Below are 23,537 nucleotides of genomic sequence, written 5' to 3' on the forward strand. Positions count from 1 at the left end.
AGCATAGTCTTGCTAACCATTATTGAACTACTTAAAAGAGCCAACCACTGTATATATGAACCTTACATGTTTCAGTCACAGAGTATTTTGCGTGCCTGTAATATTGGCCAGTAACATCCACACACAGTTTGACTGGTTGCTGACACTCCACTTCAGTGGAGAAAGATTGATAGGAATATCTCACCATCCTCTCATGAACACAAGCACAATATCTCTCTGAGGTGCCATAGTGAAAACAAAATCTATATTTTTTAAAATTTTGAAATCTCTACCTTGTGGTAGTTTCCCTCCTGATGAAGTCAAACAATATTTTTCATTCCTGTTGGAACACAGTATGTACCCAGTGTTGATTTTACCAGCACTGAAAAAAAAGGATAAATTAAATAGATCTATCTGGGCTCAGCATGGAAGGATGAACATCGCAGATGTCTAACCATTGGCTGCTGATACTGTGATGAGGAAAGAGGCCATTGTAAGGCAGCGAAGAGTTAGACTTTCTGTCCCTTTCATCCACAACTTTCCAATAGTCTTGGTCCTTGAAGATGTAGGTAGCGTTGTAGTAGTAGGAGAAGTAGACAGCATCCAGATTTCCCACTGGGTGATCACCAGACACCACTGCAGGAAAAACATCAATTATCCGCTTGGGGTAACCATCAACCTTTCTGTTGAGATCAACATTGAAGGCAGTTACCTGTCAGTAACACAGAAAAACACAGACCTTAACAAGCACCATTTTGGGTTCACCTCTGTTGAAATACACCACCGATAATGTGAATCAGTTTTGAGGTAAAAGGAGGTAATGAACAACTTTTGGACTTCAGTAATAAGTCCTGTTACATAGAACAAACAAATACTGTGGTGGAAACCGGTTCATAGGAGCTCAGTCTTTGTTAGTCTTGTGATAGCAGGTTTAAAATGTTTCAGAAATTACAAAACAGGTGCTCAACGTCTTTAGTTTTGGGTGGTAGAATGTGAGGATCTAACCTGGATTGCTTAGTGACAGAATGGACATGGTGACTAAGAAACATAAAACATCTGAAGTTCTCTGATCCAAATGACAACATGTGCTGAAATATGACAAAATCTGCTGTTCTATACAAATTTTCTATGCATGCATAATTCACAGTTTTTCCAATATGTTTTATTGAAGACCTTTTAAAACCTGGTCATATCTTTCTAAACTTCTGAACAAAATTTAAAAACTCCTCTGTAAATGTGGTGAAGTTCAGATTTTTTTTCAGTGACTTCTATGAGAGGAAAAAGTATAAATTAAAGATGTTTCTAAGAGACACTTCACTATGTCTGTATTGGTTCAAGTAGGGAGCTGCGTCAGCATGCATAGGCTGCAAAGGAAAAAGTTAAAGGTTTATTCCATTCGGAGAAGAGAAGACAGCAAACACAACGTTTCGGCTGTGGAGCCTTCTTCGGGTATGTTCTTATTCACACCCGATGAAGGCTCTACAGCTGAAACGTTGTGTTTCCTTCCTTCTCTTCTCAGCAGGGAGTAAACCTTTAACTTGTCCATATGTCTGTACATTAAATGGAGGGAAACTCAGATGGCAGTTGGGAAGGGGCCTATGTTACAGAAGCTGCAGGCTCACATTGTTCCCTCTGAAGAAGAAGATGTTGTGATCCCGCCTGTCGAAGAAGGCCGTGTCGATGGGACTGGGGACCCCCGGGAATCTGTCCTTAATGAGCTGGGGGAAGGGCCTGCCTTGGGAATCCTCAGTGCATGCTCTGTCATTCTCAGTGTCGTACTGCCAGAACTGTGTGCCTGAGCGATAAAAGTAGAATTCATAGACCGTCGTTTCACACAGTGTGCACCAGCTACTGGGAGTGACAGATACCATTAAAATCCTCGGTTCAAATAAAAAAAAAGCAGTCAATGAAGACATAGGATTTTCCACAGGTTGTGCAATGCATATATTACGGTTTAAGTTGAAAATCTAAATCTATGGAGTTGCTGGTTATGATTATAAATTATATTCTAAATATAATTGAATATCATTATATTATAAATTTAACCATGTGTCAATCTGTAAAATAATACATTTACAGTATGAATTTATCAGCTTGTCAGTCAATTTACTGTACAAAAGAGACAGAAAGAGAATTTTTACAAATTGGTGAGCTAATTAGAAACCAGAGCATTGCAGAAAACATCTGTTCCAGCCCAAACACATCTTGAGGCATCCAGGCAGCATTCAAAGACGGACAGTATACACTATAGCCTATTTCAAAAGTACTAGTAGCTACCCTACATTGAATCCCTTTGCAGTTATTATTCACTGGCAACTTGCGCAAGACTCTGCAGAAACCTTAGGAACTATCAGCAGAGTTTTTAAAATTAGGATTTGTTCAATAAAAAAATCATTAACATTTCATCTTGCATACAGAATAAGCCTGATTGATAAGGACAAAAGCCCCTGTCTTCATGCCATCCAGTATATGACTATACACTGCTGTTCTGCTCCACTGAATATTAAATGTTTAAAATTAAATTCAGCTCAATCATCATCGTCACGCATTCCCAGCGTTTGAAAACGTGATGCGCAGCACACGTGACCTGTGGTGAGCGGACGACATTTGACTGCAGCGGTGACTCTGTGTCTGCGGAGCTGCTGGGCAGACTGGGCTGGATGAGAACCTCATGCAGTGATCGTATGGCTTTCTGCTGGCAATTACACCGACCAGTGTGGAATCTTAAAAATAATGATCTGCAAATGATCTGCGCACCAGACTACCTGAAGGACAAGACAAGTGTTTATAGAAGCTGCAGTCTTACTGGACATTTTTCCCTCAGAAGAAGCAGATGTTGTGATCCTGCATGTCGAAGAAAGCTGTGTCGATGGGACTGGAGACAACTGGGGACATCAGCTTTCTTTGATGTTTTACTTTTATAATCGCACTTTATTTGCCTTATTTGTAAACTTGGAAATAGTGTAGCTTGTGTGTTGTGTTTTTATGTTGTGTGTAGTTTAGTGTATGTAATGTCACTATTAATAAATATTTGTTGACCCCAGTGTGCCTGAATTATTACTCTTTGCACCAAAGCTGTGCGAGAGAACAAATAATTCATAGGCCTCTAACTATACCAACCCTCAGTTGTTGATTATTTATTTTACTTATGGATTTATTTACTCGTAGATTTTCTGCTTTTCTCTATTTTTGTAACCTTCCATTTTAATAATAATGATAATAATAATGTGTTCATCATACAGTATTTGGATAAACAGTACTGGCAGATTTCACATATATTTTAGGGTTTTGAAGACAGGCTGTTACCAAAGCTGCCTGAGCGCTTGAAGAAATGTCTGGGCTAGATCAGACATCTTCAGTGAGTCTCTGCTTTCTGATACACTCGTAAATTTATATTTTGTTATTCAGAATTTTTCCACTTTATTAATTAATAGACCAATGAGCTAGCAATTTATTAAAGAGCCAGTCATTTAACATATCGATGTGTTTCTAAAATTATAATTAAATGGTCTAATTATAAACTGAGCAAGGACCTGATAACTCTAGAAATGTTGCGGTCATATTACATTTTGACACCCTGACCATTTTTCAAATAACAGATTTACCTATTTTCCACACAAATATGCAATACATACAGGAGTATGGCCTATTCTAGGATTTAGCAGATTGGATTTCGAGCTACAAAATATAGAATTAGCTAATCAGGGAGCTGATCATAGAATTTCCTTGACACTAAAATCATATATATTGGGCATTCAGGCTACACAGTACTTCTCAGCTATAGCCCTCCTAGGGTTGAAATGGACAGCAAACTAAACCTACCTACCTTTGAAAAAAAGAACAGAATCCTTATCAGTGGTCCAGACATGAACACATGCATCAATACCCTCAGAGGGTATACCATGCCAGCCCACTCGCAGGAGGATGGGGTCTCGGTACCTGGGCCTGCTGTACTGATTCTCATACCTCCAGTACCAGCTGCTGCGGAAGAAGTAGGTACTGAACTTGTATTTCACATGGCCCTCCTCATCCTCGCCTTTGTAAACCATGTCAAAAACGGTGCCAAACTGTTGTCCACAAGTACCTGTGAGAAACACCAATGCCACTGGAGCTATTCATTCTGTCTATGGAGGGATAATAATGCAACATCTCCATTTATAACAAGATAAGAAAGAACTGCAGCTTGCCTTCAATATCCGCTGCTCTCAACTCATTACTGAAATTATGGGGGAGCTGCACAAGAATATGAAAATCAGGGGACACATGTATTGGAATGGCATTTGGTTTAATGGTTCAGGGGAATGTTATGCATGAAAAGAGTAAAGACATTAGGTCAAAAACAAATTACCGCTACAAGACAGTATCCCAGCATATTGGGAATCACATATTGGGAAACACAGCACAAGCAGTATGCAAATAAATCACCACTGTCTCACACTGCTATGAGTGTTCTTTATGATATTCCGTAATGTCTTTGTAATGGAGCATACATGCATTTCATTGCACTTGTGCATAAGACCAGTAAACTGCACTCTGAACACCTTTTAGTTTATTCCAAGGGAGGTCTGAGAAAGAAACATGAGCTGTTTTACAAAGGCATTAACTATTTAGTCCAATGCTTAATCACCTCATCAAAGTCCTGCTATCTGCATGTTGCAACTAAGTATGCCGGTGTTTAGACCACAGAAACATTTGAGTTGCTCATACTGTATGTTTGGTCACTTTAAATGCAGGAAATTACCGTAAATCCCCTGAATGGCGTTTCTGTCTTTCCGGTCAAGCTCTAGATAGGCATTCTGGGAATTATAGCTGGCCTGCATTACAGACCCCACTCTGCTGATGTGGGGCAGTCCCAGGACGTGACCGATTTCATGCACTGCTACCTGTACGTGAGAAAGTAAGAAACAGAGCATTCCTATTAGATGTCAATGAGATAAATTAGAAGTCCATCTGATTTCTGATTCAAACATCACCTTACACACTTGTTCAGAGTACAATAGTACTTATGTATTTTGGAACGTTTTGTTTTCTTTCAAGTGGTTAGCACTACTGCCTTACAGTACTGGGGTATTGGTTTCAATTCCAGACTTGGTGTGCTATCTGTGTGGAGTTTGTATCTCCTTCCTGTGTTTGTGTGGGTGTCCTCGGAGTGCTCTAGTATCCTTGCACAGTCCAAAGACACACTGGTAGGTTAACTGGCTTCATTCCCTGAATACTCTGTAAGACTGATCTCTAAAGGAAAGAGGCTAACGTGTATACTGTGGAACAACGATGGTGAATGTCCCTCTCAGGCCGGTCTGGAATTACAAAAATAATAAGGACAGGAAATAAGGCATGTCATGAGAGGGAGGTGGGCGGTATCAGCGTGCGAGTTGCAAAATGAATCCGGTTAAATCCGCACTGGAAAGCAGAAAGACCCCACAGCTGAAACTTTTGAGTTTATGCTTCTTTCTTTCCACTTTTCAGCATAACCTTCTCCCAGCTTTAAAGTGAGCCCACATCATCTATCTCCCAGTTACCGTTAAGAGGTTTATTCCTTGCTCGCTTCGCGGGGGCGCGAAGTGCTTGTCGTCGTTGAAGTGGATGTCTCCCAGGTGCCAGGCGTGTGCAAGCTCCTGCCCTGCGCCATCGAACGCCTGAGAGCAGCCCAGGTGTCTTCCTGTGAAGGAGGAGAGGGGGTCACGAACTCCATCCAGCCAGCTGGTAGCCCTGCTGACCACTCTGTTCAGCACTTCACAAAAACCCCTCGAAGGACTGCACAAGGACAGTCTCTCTGATGGAACACCACAGAAAATCACGTGTATGTTGATCGTTGTCACAAAGAAGAATAATGTAAAATACAGTAAAAGTGGGATAACTTTAAAAAAAAAATGCAAAAAGTACTTGTATTTATCTTTTTTGAACTTCAACATAAATACTTCACCTTACTTGTGTTCTCAGTTCTGAGCTGAAACTTTAACCACATTTCACCTGTATGTTTATCTTTTGTCCATAGAATAATAGGCCAGTAATGAGCCAAATAGCTAGCAGCAGTTTTTTCCAAAAATGTTTTTTTCTAACAGACCTAATAAAGGAAAAAAGAAATTTCAAAATGCAATTAAAAAAGTCCATTGTGCATGAAATGTATAAATAAAAATCCCTTTCTTCATATAAATGCCACCAAATGTACTCAAAGTCTACTATAGAATTCACTTAACGTGAAACAAAAATCACAACTTATCATTTCAGCATTTACATTTTATGCTAGATCATTAAAATACTTGGACTCTGAGGGAACCCACTCTGTGAAGGATACTCATCAATCTTTCCAAGAGCAAAGTCAACATTGCAGGCTGGGATAAAGTCCAGGCAGCGCACAGACACCGGGACTCCCACAGCCAGAAGGATCTATCCACCAGTCTGAAGAAGATTTGTACCTCCACTCACTCATCCACAGCATTTACTACTACATTTCTTAAGAAGAATACACAGAGGAAGAAAGCACTCTATAAAATGGTTCAAAGAAAACAATAATCCTGTTAAAGAAAATGAGTATAGTGCTTTGCAAACAGATTAAAATATGTGAAAGAAATGCAGAGAAAACAATATTTGAATGAAAGCTAAAATAAACAATATTGTTTTTCAGTAAAAGAGACAAAAGACCAGTAGAATAAAAGGAAAAGGGAAACTTCATAATTACATGATAATTACATCTTAGATATAATAATCATCAATATGGAATAGTAATTAATTCTATGGGGGAATACCTGCCGAATTGGAAAGGTTCATTTTTAATTAACTTGAGTTCTTTAAACAAGCAACTGCATAATTGGGAACAAACAGAATATTTGATATGGTATATTAAGATTTCTAGATTATAATATGAGTTCCTCATAGAATTCTGTAATTATAGACAGGTTGTTTTAAGAAAAAACAAGCATTTGGAGTAAACACTTGTTATTGCATAGAAAACAGAATACAGATGCTCAATATAAGGTGATGCATTTAGTGATGTGCTTCACGGTTTTGTATTAGAACCAAAACAATTCTAAGTTTATATCAATTATATAGATTCTGGAAAAATAAGTAAACGTCTGTTTTGCACATGATACCAACAAAAGTATGAGCAAGCATTGTAAAGGTAGCAGAAGAAATTCAAAATGATTTAGACTACATTTAATACTTGGAGAACACCTGCACATTTATTGTAGATGTTCAGGGTGTTACATGCAGGTAGCAAAAATATTTTTAAGTGAGATTTTCCTCCCATTTCTTTTTCAGAAAGCGTCATGACATGTGAATAAAGATTTAGGATTTAATTAACTATACTCTAAGAACTGTGTTACTCTTCATCCATACTATTTTTTTAAAGCAAACCAAATTTTTAAAATGAACTATTTTACTTTGTAAAACTTGTCAGTAAAGATCTGTTTTATTCACATGCCTGAAGAATGACACACAAAAGCTTGTGCTTTTTTTTTTACTTTTCAGTGTGTACAGCAATCAACCTTTTCTTGTCTCTTTGCTGATCATATACTGTATGGAAGCTGCTCTCCTCCCCAGCATGCATGAGAGACAAATGTTCCACAAAATAAGACAAGGCAAGAGGTTCTGAGAGAAACCTGCCCCTCCTCTTGAGTAACTACACAGTGTGACTATCGTTATTCTCAAAGAATCCCGTCCATACCTGTGAAATCCAGTCAGATTACAATACCGGCAGGAATCTCTTTAAAGGTACTTACTGGTTCCGAAACCAAGCTTGACATCTATCTCACTGGCGTGAGAGGTCAGGTCTTCCTGGAAGTTCAGGGGTATCACCTCGCTCCACAGTCGGAACGCCCGCTTCAGAATCTTCCTCTGGTCCTCGATGGGCAGCCAGGAACTATAGCCTTCTCCCAGGAGCCTCCACTTCAGAGTCAGTTTGGAGAACCCCATCCCCCAGTCGCTGCTGCGAACGTACACCACACTTCTGCGCCGTTTCTGTGAGCGCTCCACCAGCTGCTGCAGGAAGCGCTTCTCTCGGGGCCTGCCAGCCCTGGTGCCACTGCTGCTGGCGTCAGTAGGGGACCCATTATTGTGTGGCGTGGCCTCTGCGCTAGAGTTACTGACTGTAGAATTGCTCCTGGCTCTTGGTGTGTCCTCTGGATCCTGGACGCCGTGTGGGGATTTGTAATCAGGGACTCCACAGCGTGGCCGAGTCATAGTTTTCTGCGTGGGCTCATCAAGAGCCCCGGTCACAGGAAGATTGTTAGCTTGCTGAAAGTGCTCGAGGGCCTGGAGGAAACTCGATTCCGGAACCGTTTCAGTGGGAGCACTGTCCTCTGTGCTGCTGCTTCCCGAATTGTCCGGGACATCCTGGGGTGGGTTTTCGGGAGAATCAGGACTTTCCTCCTGGGGCACAGCAGCACGGTGGCGTTGCAGAGATTCCCAATTCACTGGCTTAATCCAACCGTACCTTGTAAGAAATTGCTGAAAGGTATACGCAGGATTCATTGAAGTGCTTTAACTTCGCTCAAAACAATGCCAGAAATATTATGATATAGTTTTGAGAGAGTAGAGCGAAAAATGTTTTAATGGTTTAAAAGATTTTAACTATTAAGCAAATATTTTTAATTTAATAAAAATACTAATAAAGTGAGCACAGGAATAATACCTCAACAGAAAACTCAACTCTGGCACATTTTGAGCTAATCTCCTACCAATATCATGGTCATCAACCCAATCGACAGTAACGGAGACTGTCACCTACTGTAGGAGCTGGTTAGTCCTATACAGACATTAAGGTGAACTCCTTTACAAAGATTCAGAAAAAGCTGGTGTTCGAATACCAAGTTTGAAAATGATAGATTTCTAGGTGTGTTTTACCTTTGATAAAAGCTTTCTACTATGCAATAATTTAAAACATTTACCTCACTGAATAAGCTGAGCACATTAATACATTATGGTGCAGAACGTTACATAACAGTTATGGTAGAAAACTTTCTTTCATAACTGTTATCTTGCTGTTTTATTTTCTTATTTTCAAAATATTTTCCCAATATTGTCAAAGATACAAACAAATGCCCTTTAAACCCTGCTTAAATACAGTGTCCCAACATTTCTGCAGGAGAGCTTATTCTTTGTATTTTTATTTGTTTTGCCAGCTGTATTTTGGAAAATAAGCTGTCAAAATGTGTGCCATTCTCCAAATATGTACACCAACTGTGAGAAGCCCGGACTTTAGAATGGTTTTAAAAAGATGAAGAAGGGCTGTCACAGTCTTTGAGCATAGAGGAGTAAATTTTAACATCTGTAGCAAAGAGTGCAACTGATTAATGAGAAAATAAAAACAGTGACTTCAAATAACATGAACGCAATGTGCTCAGTAAAAGTAGTAAACCATTTTAATAGACCTTCTGCTTAGCCACAAGCGTGAAAAGATGCTTACTTTCGCTGACTGTGGAGACAGGATGGGATGCACCTGACTCTGTGAACGGTACTGCAGGTTGGAGCAGTCCCTGTTGTGACACAGCCTCTCTGCCTGAGCCAGAGTCATCAGCAGCATGTGGCTTAGTACGAGACTGACCAAAACCATATTGCTTTAAGAATGCTGTGCTCAATAGTCCCAGTAAGAGTTCCTCTTCCTGTAGCTCCTGGGTAGCGTCGTATCAGCCTTGTCAGGAGACCCTAGTGAAGAGAGATGTTATTTGGTATTATTTTGGGTGCAGTGGTATTTTTTTTTAATTTTTGAGATTTTCCTCTGCTACAGTAACCATTCAAATTCATGAAAATTATCTCGAGTTCAAGGACAGTTTTAACATATAGGAAATATACCATCATCGCTACTTAAAAGTAAATCCAAAGAACATTCATAACGAGACACGTTTCGTATCGGAGAAAACCTCGGCTTTTGCTCAATGTTTTTACTCTGGCCTCAGTCTAACTGATCCCATAGTCTAATACACGTTCCTGTTATCTTTCTCTCCGTTTAAATTTTGCTTTCTCACAATTTAAAATGCATTTTTAAATCTCTCAGCCGTACCTCGCATTTTGAAGGGGAAGTCTGGCGTTACTGTACGCACTGTAAATTAATCTTTGAAGCACCCGCATCTTTTCCCACACAAAACAGTCAGATTTCGCCGAATAGTACAATAAATTTACCTTCGTTTAACAAAAATACTAAGTATTCGGTAAAGGAAATCAGTATTTCCAAAACGTCGTTTTAGTGCTTGGCTGATCTAAGAAAAAACGAGAAAATGCTTATAGGTAGAAAAAGACAAAACTGCCTGGCATTTCAGTGTGCTACAACGGCATTCCATAGAAGTGTCTATAAGAAACGCACCCTACCTGGTAGAATTGCAAGAATACAAGTGTTACCTTGTCATTAAAATGACAAAAATGCTATTTAATAAGATACACAATATAATCGTATGTTTTAGCCGAGCAGTGGAAGCCACTGCGAGTCCTGCTCAATTTCCTCAGAGCCAAGGGAAGGTGGATTTTTTAACCTCTTTCTAAGGAGTGGGACGTAGGAGTGGTTATCCACACAAAGTACGAGATTTAGGGAAACAGATTATAAAACCCAAGAACTCCAGGTTAGGTTTCATTAAAATGTTTTCATTATTTCACTTTATGTTTTGAAAATCAATAAATACGTCACTTAGTGATTAGATGGCTGAGGTTTTTTAAAAGTAACACTTTTGAAACTAGTTAAATTATTCTAAACCATAACAATGATTATTTGTTTTTACTGTATATGCCTTACCCCCAAACCAACGCACTTTGTCAGTATTGTTTTTTTAATCCTTAATGCATGCATTTATTTATTGCATAACTACAATTATGTAGTTACGGAACATAATAACGGAACAGCTTCTACCTCCGGGCAATAAGACTGCTAAACTTCCAACCTGCAGCTCCTTTAGCAAATCACCCGTAATGGCTACATGGACATACAGTTTTCATTGTATTCAGCATACTGAACTACTTGGACATAATACTGTATATTGCATACACCATGAACACATAGAAGCTCTATTCATATTGAGTTTTATTAAATTTCTATTACATTATTATTTATTATTATGTAACCTTATTTTTGTAACCTTTATTTTGTGATTTTTGTGAGCTCGCAGAAAAGACATTTAATTGCCAGCAACTTCTGCTGCGCACTGTACTGTTGTGCATTTGATAAATAAACTTTGATTTGATTTGATTTGATTATGTAGATTTTTTTTGTCAACTGACATCTTTCTCTCTGTGTATTTGATATTCATAAGACAACTAACGAGTCAAATGATCAAAGGGAGCATCCCAAACACAACAATGTAAAAAATAGGTGACTAGTGGAAGTTAAGAGGAGATCCAGTTATGAATAAAATTAGAAAAAAGGCTGTGGCTGTCTGTAACACATGGGTCTGGCCTACTTGAAGATAACTGAGTGGTAGTGAGCGAAGTAGCTTTGTATCATTTGTAACTATTCTACTGTAAACCAGTACATCCTCTGTATTAAAATGCACCAATTAGTTATGGTAACTTAATGATAATCCTACTTGTAATTATACCATAAACCTCTAAAGATGTGACAGCCATAACTTGCTGTAGTCTCTCAAATGCAAAGCACTATAGAGTGTTATAGACTGCAGTATAGAGTTCCTCCTTACTGTTATGTAGATGGGAAAGGCTGTTAAAAGCCAGTAAAAAGACTCAGCACGTAACATTCTTTGACTCTGAACCTTATTCACCTGATTTCTCAGGAAATGCACTTTTGTTCAAAATGTGACTAATTTCAGCAAACCTCAGGGACTCTGAGTGGGCAGTATTCCTGCAGATGCAGATGGGTCAGTATCTGCTGAAAAAAGGCATACAGTATTAAAAACAGTACCCACTCAAAACAGACGCTGTATGACAAAGACATATGGAAAATGTGCAAGGAAAAATGTGCCAAAGAATGATTACACCGATTACGTAAATCAGTTCCTAGTGCATAACATTCAGGGGATGGATAATAACTTTGGATTTTATCAGTCAGATCGGTAGTTAGATTTTAGTATCTTTGAAAACTTACAGTTGACTCGTATTTGACTTGGAGTCAATATTCTGTGAGACAACACCCCTCCTCCACCCTTACTGCACTTACAGTTTTAAAGTATCAAATGCAATGTACAAAGTGTTCACATCAAATAATATCACAGCACGTAGAAGTAGTTCTTCTAGACAGCAGAGAACAAAAATACAGGGGAAATGACCCCTATTTAATGCTTTTTTCCAGACTCCTTGTAACCTTCAAGCACATCACCACTAAAAGACTACTATGCCATACTGTTCACGCTGAGTCTTAGTGCACAGGCAAGCAGAATACAGTAAATATAGCAGGAACACACAATAAGACAAGGCAGGAATAATTGAATAGCTTGCTCTAAACTGTGCTCCCACCATGGTAATCAAGTCCACAAGAGCTCCACTGAAGCCCTGGCAAATGTCACATCTCCTGTTCCCAGGGACCAGTGGTTCTTATTATTATATATCATATCATCATCTATCCTTTTCGTAGTAGATTCATTCAATCCAGGGTCGCGGCCGAGCCAGATCCCAGCTCGGCAAGCTAGGGGTGCAAGGCGGGGTTCACCCAGGACAGGACACAGGTCCTCACCTCCATGCACACAATCACAGCTGGAAACACTTTTCCAGAAGCCAATTCATCTACCAGTTTGTCTTTGGACTGCGGGAGGAAACCGGAGCACCAGGAGGAAAACCTGCAAACAGCACCTCGGGTCTGGAATTTAACCTAAGACCCCAGCATCGCAAGGTAGCAATGCTAACCACTGTGCTGCCATGCCACCCCTGTGTCAGCCAATATCAGAAAAGAAATCGACTGTGTCTTGTAGCGCTGAGTCGAGAATAAGATCCCTTTAAATCTCATATGGCTGCATGCAGTTATAGACGATTATACTTGAAGAGGAAAGTACAGCTCAACGGCGTTGCTCAGGTCAAGGAACTCAAAAACTGTCTCAACCTGCACCAACATTTTATTTTAATCTGCAAGACATATCCAAAACATTGGTCTTCATATGTAAAAAAGGTCAGCAATATTTTAATTTTAAATATTTTGCTTACAAAAGAAATGCAAGAGCTGCATTTGTAGACTTCTGTTCACGGATGGATCCAGAACTAAGTCTATTACATAATTCCAAAAGTTCGTCTCTCTGGGTGTATAACAGAAAGCCCATCTGGCACATCATGGCCATAAACACTACACTTCTCTCCATGCTTTTATAGGGAAAATAGCAATTAATCTTAATAGTCTTAGCGGGTGAGGAGACAGATTTCTTCGATATCTCATGAATGATGTTCTAATCATTTTATTCCTTCCAGATAATCAGTCCCAGCTTTAAGGATTCCCAGACTTGCCACAGTCTCTTGATAAATGGTTTAAATCAAAATGTTCTAAGAACAAAAACATACTGTATACTCCCAGAATCTGTCACGGACACGGACTGGGATCCGTGTCAGGTCTTGTAGTAGACCCTATGCGATGCGGTAAGAGCTGGAGAAAACAGGAGGCATGGTAAAAGGGAACACGCAGGGGTTTAATAGTGCACAAAATAATAGTGACAATCTGTGAGACAGTGAATGAGGAAGACAGAACGGCATCCAAATCCAAACGGGTCCAAAAGCAGGTCAGGGTACAGTCCGAAAGTCCATCAACAAGGAATCCATCCTGGGACGCGACAAGGTTAAAATCCCCGGGAGGGGGGAACACACGGACAGACAAAACATGGAGGTCCAAGGGTGACGGGGCGAGATCCTCCAGACCCCGGGCTCAGGAAGCAGGAGGCCTATGCCCTCAGGAGACGGACGTAGGGTTTCCTGGTGCCAGGCGGGCCTCGCGACGTCTTTACCCTAATGATGAGCCCCAAGGACTGGAGGAGCTAGTCTTTAAATAATAAAGCTAAGAGGGTACACCTGGGGAGCTTAACAATCACAAGGACAATAATGGGAGCAGTGGAGCGCCCTCTAGGGAGGGATGTCGGGCGTGACAGAATCCATTATTCGTAAGATGTAAACATGTAACAGTTGATATACAGTACTGTGTATAATTCTGCAGCAGAATGAAATGCTTTTATTGTAGTTATTTTAAAGAGGTAAAACAACTGCAACAAAAAACTTTAAAAGGCATCAGTTCCATTATTCTGATTTTTTGGCACGAGGTTGCATTTTTAAACCTGGGTCACAGCTGCCTAGGGTTGTTTTTGGGCCAAAGATACACCGGCTAAATTAATTGATGCATTTGAATGGAGTGAAAGACTCCATACTATTCAGTTCAAAATGTTTTCAGAAATGTTATATTGAATACATACCTTTACTGTATATAAGATCACTATATTAACCATATACAATTTCTGGTATTAGGAATTTGTCTTTTCACATACCCCAGCTTGCTCTCCATGAGACACACAGGCAGGGAGAGAGAAGCTTAGAGTCAGAGCACAGGGTCAGCCATTTACACGGCACCCCTGGAGAAGCTGGGGTTTAGGGCCTTGCTCAGGGGCCCCAACGAAGTAGGATTCCTCTATCGGCCATGAGATACAAACTAGCAAACTTCCAGCCACAGGCGCAGATCCTTAGCCACAGAGCCACCGCTCCGCCCAGTTTAAAAATCTGTTTTGTGACAAATACTGTATAGTACAGAAATGGGAAGGAGAACAGGTGAGGAGGTTCATCTGACTAATCAGAAGAATACTGCTGTCTTCACGAGGCTGTTATTGACAGTTTATTGTTATTGAGTTTATCCAGGATAAAACTGCAGAGGAGAGCTGTGGAGATTGTCGGCTGACAGACTCAGACAGGAAGGAGACTAAGTAAGCGTACAGTCCGCACACTGGAGATAGAGCTCTGGTAAAGGCTGAACGGGAGCTGGGGAGAGGGTTAATGCAGTCTGTTTGAGGAATCACTTTATAGAAAGTAGAGAAGATAACAATCCTTACACTGCTTTCCACTCAAAGTGCTTTACAGGTCATGGGGACTCCCCTCTACCACCACCAGTGTGCAGCCCCACCTGATGGTGATACGACAGCAGCCCGTACTGTTCACAGTACGCTCACCACACGGCAGCTCTCAGTGGGGAGCAGAACATGGTGATGAAGCCAGTTCAATGATGGGGGTAATTAGGAGGCCATGATTGGTAAAGGCCTGCTGGAAATTTGACCAGAACACCAGGGTAACACCCCTACTCTTTCAAAGAAATGCCCCGGGATTTTTAATAAGCACAGAGAGTCAGGACCTCAGTTTTACGTCTCATCCAAAGGATGGCGCCTTTTGCTTATACAGTATATATGCTTTAAAGTTGTTTTGTAGGAAAGTCTCAGGTACCTAAGTCTCCATTCCTGGTAATATTAAAATGAAGTTCAATCACACTTAAATATACCCAGTATATTCACTTCACCAATTCCCTGCACTAGATAGGTTGACCAGACCTGCAATGTTTAGTGAAAATTGCATAATGGGTAATGATGCAGAATAGGGTTGTTAGTACAGTATATTGCTATATATTTCATTTTTTTCAAAAAATGTTTATATTTTAATGAAATAGTTGCAGTGTATTACCAAATATTGAAATATACTTCCAGAATTGTACACAACATCTCAGTCAAATCTCTATGAGGTTTTCTACCTTCCAAGACAAAAACTCAAGTCTTCAAGTCATTTAACCCATTGTGCTCAAATCTTAAATCTGAACTCAATCATCAGTAATTTTTTATTATAATAGTTATAATAATGTAACATAAATTACAACAATTCTATTATATATCCAAACATACCATTTGCTCTTTTAATTGGTGTTAATTCTTTAAATTGTGACGCCTTTTAACTTTGGCCTGTACTTTATCTTCAAATGCCAAACTGTCCAAAGCAATCTCTTTCATTAATCAGATATTTACCACATTTGCTTACCTAACATATATGGGAATCATCTTGGCAAAACAGTCAGCATTAAGAAAACTTTAGGGTAAAAAGAAAACTTAACCATATTTTTCAAAGAACAACAATAGTAAATTATAAGTATCAACTACTATTATTGCTCACATGTCAGCAGGTTTCTACTCACTGTTAAACTGTCTTGAAAGAAAAATGCTAGCAGAAACATTGACTACATTCTTTTCCATAATTTCTCATAGTAAATATGAGGGGACAGTGCTAATACATTTACTATGTGTTGCAATCTTGAGGCACTAACCTTTTGAATTCTTTCTAAAATGCTTTCGAAGGAATTGGATTATGCAGCTTTGTCTGAGCTGCTTCCAGAAAGCTGTCACAAACATTCAAAGAATGCTTTCCTCTGTTCATGTTTTCTCCGCAAAACACACACTAGTCTGTAAATCAGGAAGAGATGGTTTATGGTCTGGCTACGGTGTAGCTGCCCTTCATTCCCTGTATTACTCATGATTATTCAAGAGCACTGAAACATCACTGTACTTATATTATTCAACTCATTTATACAGATAATTTGCAACTCTCTATTGCTCTTGTGTGAAGTAGGAGCCCTGCAATTTACTGTCATTGTGACCAAGGTGTAATATAGTCCTCTGCTTTCTCTCTTTTGTTAATTGTTTGAATTTGAAAATATTTTTTCTTTAGACTTTTGCCTATTTCACTGATGGCTCAGTACTCATGTGGTCAGTGCAAATGATTGAACTACTGTAGGTTATGTCTAAAAACTCATATTTTTTGCTGGTTAAAAGAATGGAGGAACTACCCTGTTTTACCCTGCAACTCACAAGCGGCAGCCCACTGAAGCTCAGCAGGTGTGAGCCTGGCCAGTACCTGGATGCGAGACCTCCTGGGAAACACTAAGGTTGCTGTTGGAAGAGGTGTTAGTGGGGCCAGCAGGGGGCGCTCACCCTGCTGTCTGTGTGGGTCCTAATGCCCCAGTATAGTGACGGGGACACTATACTGTAAAAAGGCGCCGTCCCTCATAAGAGATGTAAAACTGAGGTCCTGACTCTCTGTGGTCCTTAAAGATCTGAGCGCATTTCTCAAAAAGATTAGGGGTGTAACCCTGGTGTCCCATTGGCCTTTACCAATCATGGCCTCCTAATAACCCCCATCTATGAACTGGCTTCATCACTCTGCTCTCCTCCCCACTGAGAGCTGGTGTGTGGTGAGCGTTCTGGTGCACTCTGGGTGCTGGAGAAGGCTCCACAGCCAAAACATTATGTTTTCTTTCTTCTCTTTTCAGCATGGAATAAACCTATTACTTGTTCCTTATTATTATTATTAATATTATTATTATTATTACGTATCTTTCATCTGGAAATTGCTGTGAAATATCCTATTGCACCTAGATCTAAATTCTTGACAAAGATTTTAATTTTAAACACATTTTAATACATGGAGTGGGAAAACATTGACAGGAAGAAACAACATAAGACTCAGTCATTGTTAATGATGATATAACAAAGCTGCACTCCTCTATTCTGTTTCTTCAAAATAAAATCTTTGTTCGCCCATTTTCTACATACTGTTTTAGGCCAGAATCAGAGTATAGTTTTCTTCACAAGCAGGTTGATGAGATGAACATTTCTTCTCCACAGTGCATTCATCTGACAGGATAAATGCACCTAAATCCTCTTACTGGATGCCCATCAGTGGATCAATCAGCCGGGATTTCTTTCTATAATTGTGGGTGCTATTTCTCTTAGCTTTACTACTGGTAAAGACTCAAAAAGGCATGTATGGAAAGGAAAATGTAGTGTATTTACAGAATTTAATTCCTCATAAAAAGATATTATGAACTTTAAAATGCTATGATTTTTTGGGTAGAATCAAATATCAAATAAAGACAGGTAATTCTTGAAAATATTTAAGTTTAATAGAGTAGAACAGAAATGAAATGAATAGGAATGAGTAAACGTTTATTCCATGCTGAAACCAAAAGAAAAGAGACACAATGTTTTGGCTACAAAGCCTTCTTTAGATGTGAAATGATCAAATTAATGAATATTCATGCTAGATGGGCTGCACAGCCTCCTCTCATTCACATATGTTTATTGCCATAAAATTACGAGGCACATTTTTCAGTTATTGAATTCTTTTTGGGAATGCTGGTGACACATCTTGCCAGAGGCTTTATGCCATAAAAACTTGCAGAATAACCCCTAACCCAACAACGATTCAGTGATTGTGTGAGCCTCTACTAATTTTGTTTGAATTGTTGAAATGTAATAGTGACTGTAGTAGTAACCAGGACATTTGCCAGTGCAGCACAAGGTGCAAGACTCTAAAATTAGGTTTTACACAAAATTCAAGTTCAAAATTATTATATTATATATAGTATATTATATATACTATATTATTATATAGAAATACTGTATAGATCAAAGATACTGTGTGTTGTGTATGTGTATTACTAAGAAGATGAGTGATAAAATGTTGATTTGCAGGGTTTTTAGGTGTGAGGAGTTGATGGGTTACAGCAGTTTTTGAGCACTGAAGATGATGCAATTACAGGCTGCTTTAGAAAGATCAGGGATAGCAAAGGCCTGTTTGTGAAAACAAATGAAATGTTAACAAAGGTTTGTTAAAATGTCACTGTGAGTCATTAATTAGAAAAGTGAACAGCATCAAGGCAAAAGAACCAATCATTGCCACTGTTGTTGAGTCAATATTTATTATCTTACAATTATGTGGTTATTAATTCAATGTACATTATATATGATTTTCATTTTACACTCTCAATTAAATTAATTTGTCACATCATACTGTATAGTTTTTCTTAATACTGTATTATGGAAACACAGGAGTTATTCTATGTCTTGAAAGCAAGATGGAAGTTCTGAAATTTAATTTTTAGGAGACTAAAAAATTGTTCTTGAAATGAGATATTGGTCTATTGAAGAGAAGAGGCCATAAATTGAGAGATAAACAGCTACATTTACCAGCATTTCATACCACACATAGTCCACGCAAAAATTAAACTAGCCAGCATCCAGTAAATTCTGTTGCCTTAATAAATAGCATATATCATGTTCAGTTTTTCATGAGTAATCTTCAAGTAATGCGGCATTTTATTACGCTGAAGACAGCCGACCTCCTAAATCTGGTCTGAACAGTTTTATTTGTGTATGAGGTCTGGTTGCTAGGTGTATGTTGGATACCGGTCATTCACATGTCACTTAATGCATGTTGAATTCCACTATGCTATTAGGTTATGACATATGGTGATATAGTACTATCTATAATATGACAGGCATTACATATGGTATTAATAAGGTTTATTTAATAACCCGAATGAACTACATCTCCATCTCAACTACAACCTGGGATTCACTATTTCTGTACAATATATAGTATTTTAGATTAAAAATGAAACAATGTTAAAGGTACAGTGAGCATCTATAACTGTATATTTACAGAATTAGATTCAAAATACGTGAGATTTTGGGGTGGGGATAGGAAAATATTTTTCTTTCTTTTGAAACACAGTATTTAAGGCATTGCTCCAAATAATATTTTCTTATGAAATGCTGTCCTTGCAACTGAGGAGGGTGAAAAAACATACTGACACACTGAATAGGGAAGGTTCGTGTCTTTATTGCTTGAGCTGTTTTTGAAAAGATCCAGAGTACTTTACAGAGAAAGCACAAAGAAATAAATATACTGTGGCACATTCAGCAGGCCAGCTTCCACACAGCCAGGTCTATGAGTACAGTACTTATCCTGAACAAAATCTGCAAAACTAAGGGACAGTCAGTATGAGCTTTGACAGCAATTTGGCTGGGCTGCTTGTTCCAGACACACACGGCCCTAAAAAAGCACCTCCTGTTGATATGTACACCCCTTAATTTCCATTTGCATCCCCTGGGCTGTGGATCAATGGCAATTTTGAACAAGTCCATTGGGTTGACTTTGTTGATATCTTTGAGGATTTGGACTTCTTGAATCATCGTCTTTGCTCAAGACCAAAATATTACATCACTTTAGCTCTAAACTCTAATGTCCTGTTAGAGTAGGACATTCTTTTTAACCCAGAAACGTAACTGGCTGCTTTTCTTTGAACTGATTCCAGAGTTATGATATCTTGTTTGCAATACGCTACAAGAAATTATAGGTGTATGGTGTTCTGAATTAGGTCTTACTAGTACACTGCATATTTTAACAGAACATCCCAATTCAACTTCTGTATTTTTAACCATATATCTGAACATTCAGTTTGCCTTTTTTGTTGTTTTAACACATGGTCTAAAATAATTAATTTATCTAAAATAATGCTAAAATAACGAGAACATTACCTTTTACCTAGGTTTCTTCTTCAAGCTCAGTGTTTCTCATCTTATTTTGAAAGTCTATATTTGATGCCTGCATGTAACACTCTGCATTTGTCTAAATTCTACAGTGTTTGCTAATCCTGCTTTTTGAAACCATCTCCAAACATGACTAGTTAACGAACTACTGCACGCCAGAATCCAGACCACTGATACAAATGAAGAGCAGCAGTGGTTCCAATACATATCCCTTTGGTACTCTACTAATTGCATCACCCCTGCATTACGTGTTCTAAAATCGAATCTATTACATCATAATCTCCGTCTGCATGTATCACTACAACAAGACCTGTCTCTTCCATATCTAAGGTGGAGATCCACTTGAATCCTATTGCCATACAAGGAACATAGATAGTTTATCACTTCCATTACGTTACATATAATAGAGGTAAGACTTAGTGGTTCATATTTACTCATTTCTTTTTTTCTGTTTTTATTGATTTGTCCTACGTTAAGTAATTTTTTTATATTACCCACCTCCACAATTGGTGGAAAGTTTTGATAAAGGCTGTTAATGACATCTTCTTGTCACGATTATAGCCCCCCCTCCTTAAGGGTGCTCCAGCCCTTTCACTTTAGACTTCATTCTGTGCACCTGATCCCTTTTACCCAGCCCACCTTAAAAGCCAGGCGCTGACGCTCATCCTGGCTCTGCATCTGGTTTCCGCATCATGCGAGTTCGGGACCTGGAAGCGCCTGGTCCCGTTAAGGTTTTACCTCTGTTCCTGTTCCTAGTCCGCCTAGTTCCTGTTCCTAGTCCTAGTTCCTCGGCCACACCTCCCCCGTGCACCAGCGCACTTTGGACACGCCCCCCTGTTTTCAGCCCCGTATTCCTGCATGACGTTTTCCCAGTGTTTCCCCACTTCTTTGGATTGTGTCGTCCGCATAGGGTCCGGAAAGAACTGTTCGTTACACTTCTGTTTCATAAGTACAAATGATGGAATATCATCTGGCCCTGGAGATATTTTTTCCTTAAATGCTTTAAATAACTGTTACACATCTGTCTCTTTTATGCAAATACTGTTTAATACAGAAACTAGCTTTTGCTTCGCCTGAGGAAAATGGATATTAGCCATTTTCCATTCATTGACTAAAGATTTTTCTTTTTTTGGGCTGATACAACTTAGCCGTTCTTGATCATGCTTTCACAGTTTGCAATCTGAAAAAATGTTTAGCATTTATTTCACCATCCATTGTAATAATCTATCTCACTTTCAGCCTTTCTCCTATTTTTGTTACCCATGCTTTCAATTTACTGTACTTTATTGCTTTTTATCTGGAGTTGTTCTTTTTAAATAATTTTATATTTTCTCCTTATTCACTTAACCTATTTGATTAATCAAAGCTCAGGATCACTCTCGTTCTTTAATTGCCTGCTTTCCTGAAATTATAAAGCTTTGTTTTGCACTCTATCCGTACAATTCCAAAATATTCTTCAAAGTCACACTTTGTCCAACCTCTAAGAGGAAAATTAAAATTTCCTGTGATAAGCACTTTTTCCTTTACACACACATCCCAGACTCCTCCATGTCAGACTATATTCTAATTAATTCCAAAGATGGAGAAAAATATTTTCATGTTATAATAAAGATAAATCAGTAAAAAACAAAAAATCACTGCAGACCGTTTTAGGTTGACATGTAGTGTACAGTCTGTGCTTACGAGCCAGCTGTAGGCTGAGTGATATCTGAAGAGATAACCCTGAGAGTGATAACCCTCCTTCTAATGGACTAAAATACAAAACTGTGAATATGGATTTTCACAATTTTATATTTTGTTGTTTTTTAAAATGTATTTTAAATTCTGATTGTAGAAGGAGGGTATTTTGGGAGGAAGGTTCACATTTTTGCTACTCCTGTGCAACTCTTCTATCCATTTCTAGCACATTAACATAATCCATAATTAAAAACTCACAGACTAAAATCAAACCTTAATTCCACACTACCTGAACTTCTTCTCATATTAATCTGGACACCACCTGTGGCTGGAGCCACAGGTGGTGGCTCAGGATCTGCACCTGTGGTAGGAAGGCTGCTGGTTCGTATCCCGCAGCTGGCAGAGGAATCCTACTCCCTTGGGCTCCTGAGCAAAACCCTTAACCCCAACTGCTCCAGGGGCGCTGTACAATGGCAGACCCTGCACTCTGACCCCCAGCTTCTCTCTCCCTGTCTGTGTGTCTCATGGAGAGCAAGTTGGGGGTATGTGAAAAGATAAATTTCTAATACAATAAATTGAATATGGCCAATAAAGTGATCTTATCTCTGAAGTCACAATGGTCTTTTCACACCAGGTCACCCTGGTCACATTTAGAATTAATGTGATTTCTGATTCAACACAGGGTAAATGACCATCTTCAAACAAATCACTTATGTCCATTTTGTTTCACTGAATTTGCTGCTAATTGGTCAGCAGAAGAGAGAAGAAAATGCTTCATTAGTCAATTGGCAATTATATAAATTTAAGACCACGTATACCAGTGAAAATAAGCACACCACAACAAAAACGAATAGTGCAACTCATGATCCTGTTACGTTGGTGTGAACCATGAGTGAAACCTTCTTGAAGATCAAGTGGGGTGAGCACAATAATTACTAAAGCAGAGACAATCCTGTATGTTGAGTAATGAAGTACATGACACAAATCAGAAAGGGCTCAAGCAGGATTACTCACAGCTGGGTTTCCCTGAGAATACCCAAACACCGGCTGGGATAATCCCTCGGCTGGTTAAATTACCCACCTGTCACACCCTCTCATACCGAGAGAGCGAAAAAGACTTCGAAACCTTAGTTGTGATCAAGAAAAATGTTTTCCTTGGCTTCTTGCATTCCCTTTTAATACATTAAAAAAATGATTTAAGAATAATTATGTGCAAGAAGACTGCAGTCATAAATCCATTTACACTTCCTGCATGTTGTTGTATAAATATTGCAAACCAGTTCAGAAATACAGTGTGAACATTTTCAAAATTGTCACTTTCATCCTTTACCACATTTTAATGAAACAAAAATTGCTCTAATAAAATCGTATCCCTGGAAGCCGCTGTTGAATACTGGAGCCAAAACTTGACTTTTATTCAGTTCCAGGTAGAATTTCCAGTTTTCTAGCACCAATTTCAATTACATTACATGCAATTTAAAATTATTTCCCAATTTAAGCAAAACTGCTGGAATGCAAGATAGCAACCCTGTAACTATGATGGAATTTCTGAAAGAAAAAAAAAAATTAAGTTGTGAAAGCAGCCATCTCTGTCCCCAGGAGGTGAATCCTTTCCAGGTA

At 38.9% G+C, this 23,537-nt stretch overlaps 1 protein-coding gene across 1 annotated transcript; it reads right to left on the reverse strand.

The window, feature by feature from the left end:
• Positions 1-429: 429 nt before the first annotated feature.
• On the reverse strand, positions 430-9,532 carry LOC148842003 (matrix metalloproteinase-21-like). Its single transcript, XM_088919206.1, has 7 exons — positions 9,386-9,532; positions 7,701-8,427; positions 5,499-5,638; positions 4,721-4,862; positions 3,806-4,063; positions 1,602-1,774; positions 430-615 (listed from the first exon to the last, which is right to left on the reverse strand). The coding sequence occupies exons 1-7, from the start codon at positions 9,530-9,532 to the stop codon at positions 430-432; spliced, it is 1,773 nt and encodes a 590-aa protein (XP_088775332.1).
• Positions 9,533-23,537: the final 14,005 nt, after the last annotated feature.

Source organism: Atractosteus spatula, chromosome 1 (genome assembly GCF_055471065.1).
Source record: "Atractosteus spatula isolate fAtrSpa1 chromosome 1, fAtrSpa1.hap1, whole genome shotgun sequence".
Classification (NCBI taxonomy): Eukaryota; Metazoa; Chordata; class Actinopteri; order Semionotiformes; family Lepisosteidae; genus Atractosteus; species Atractosteus spatula.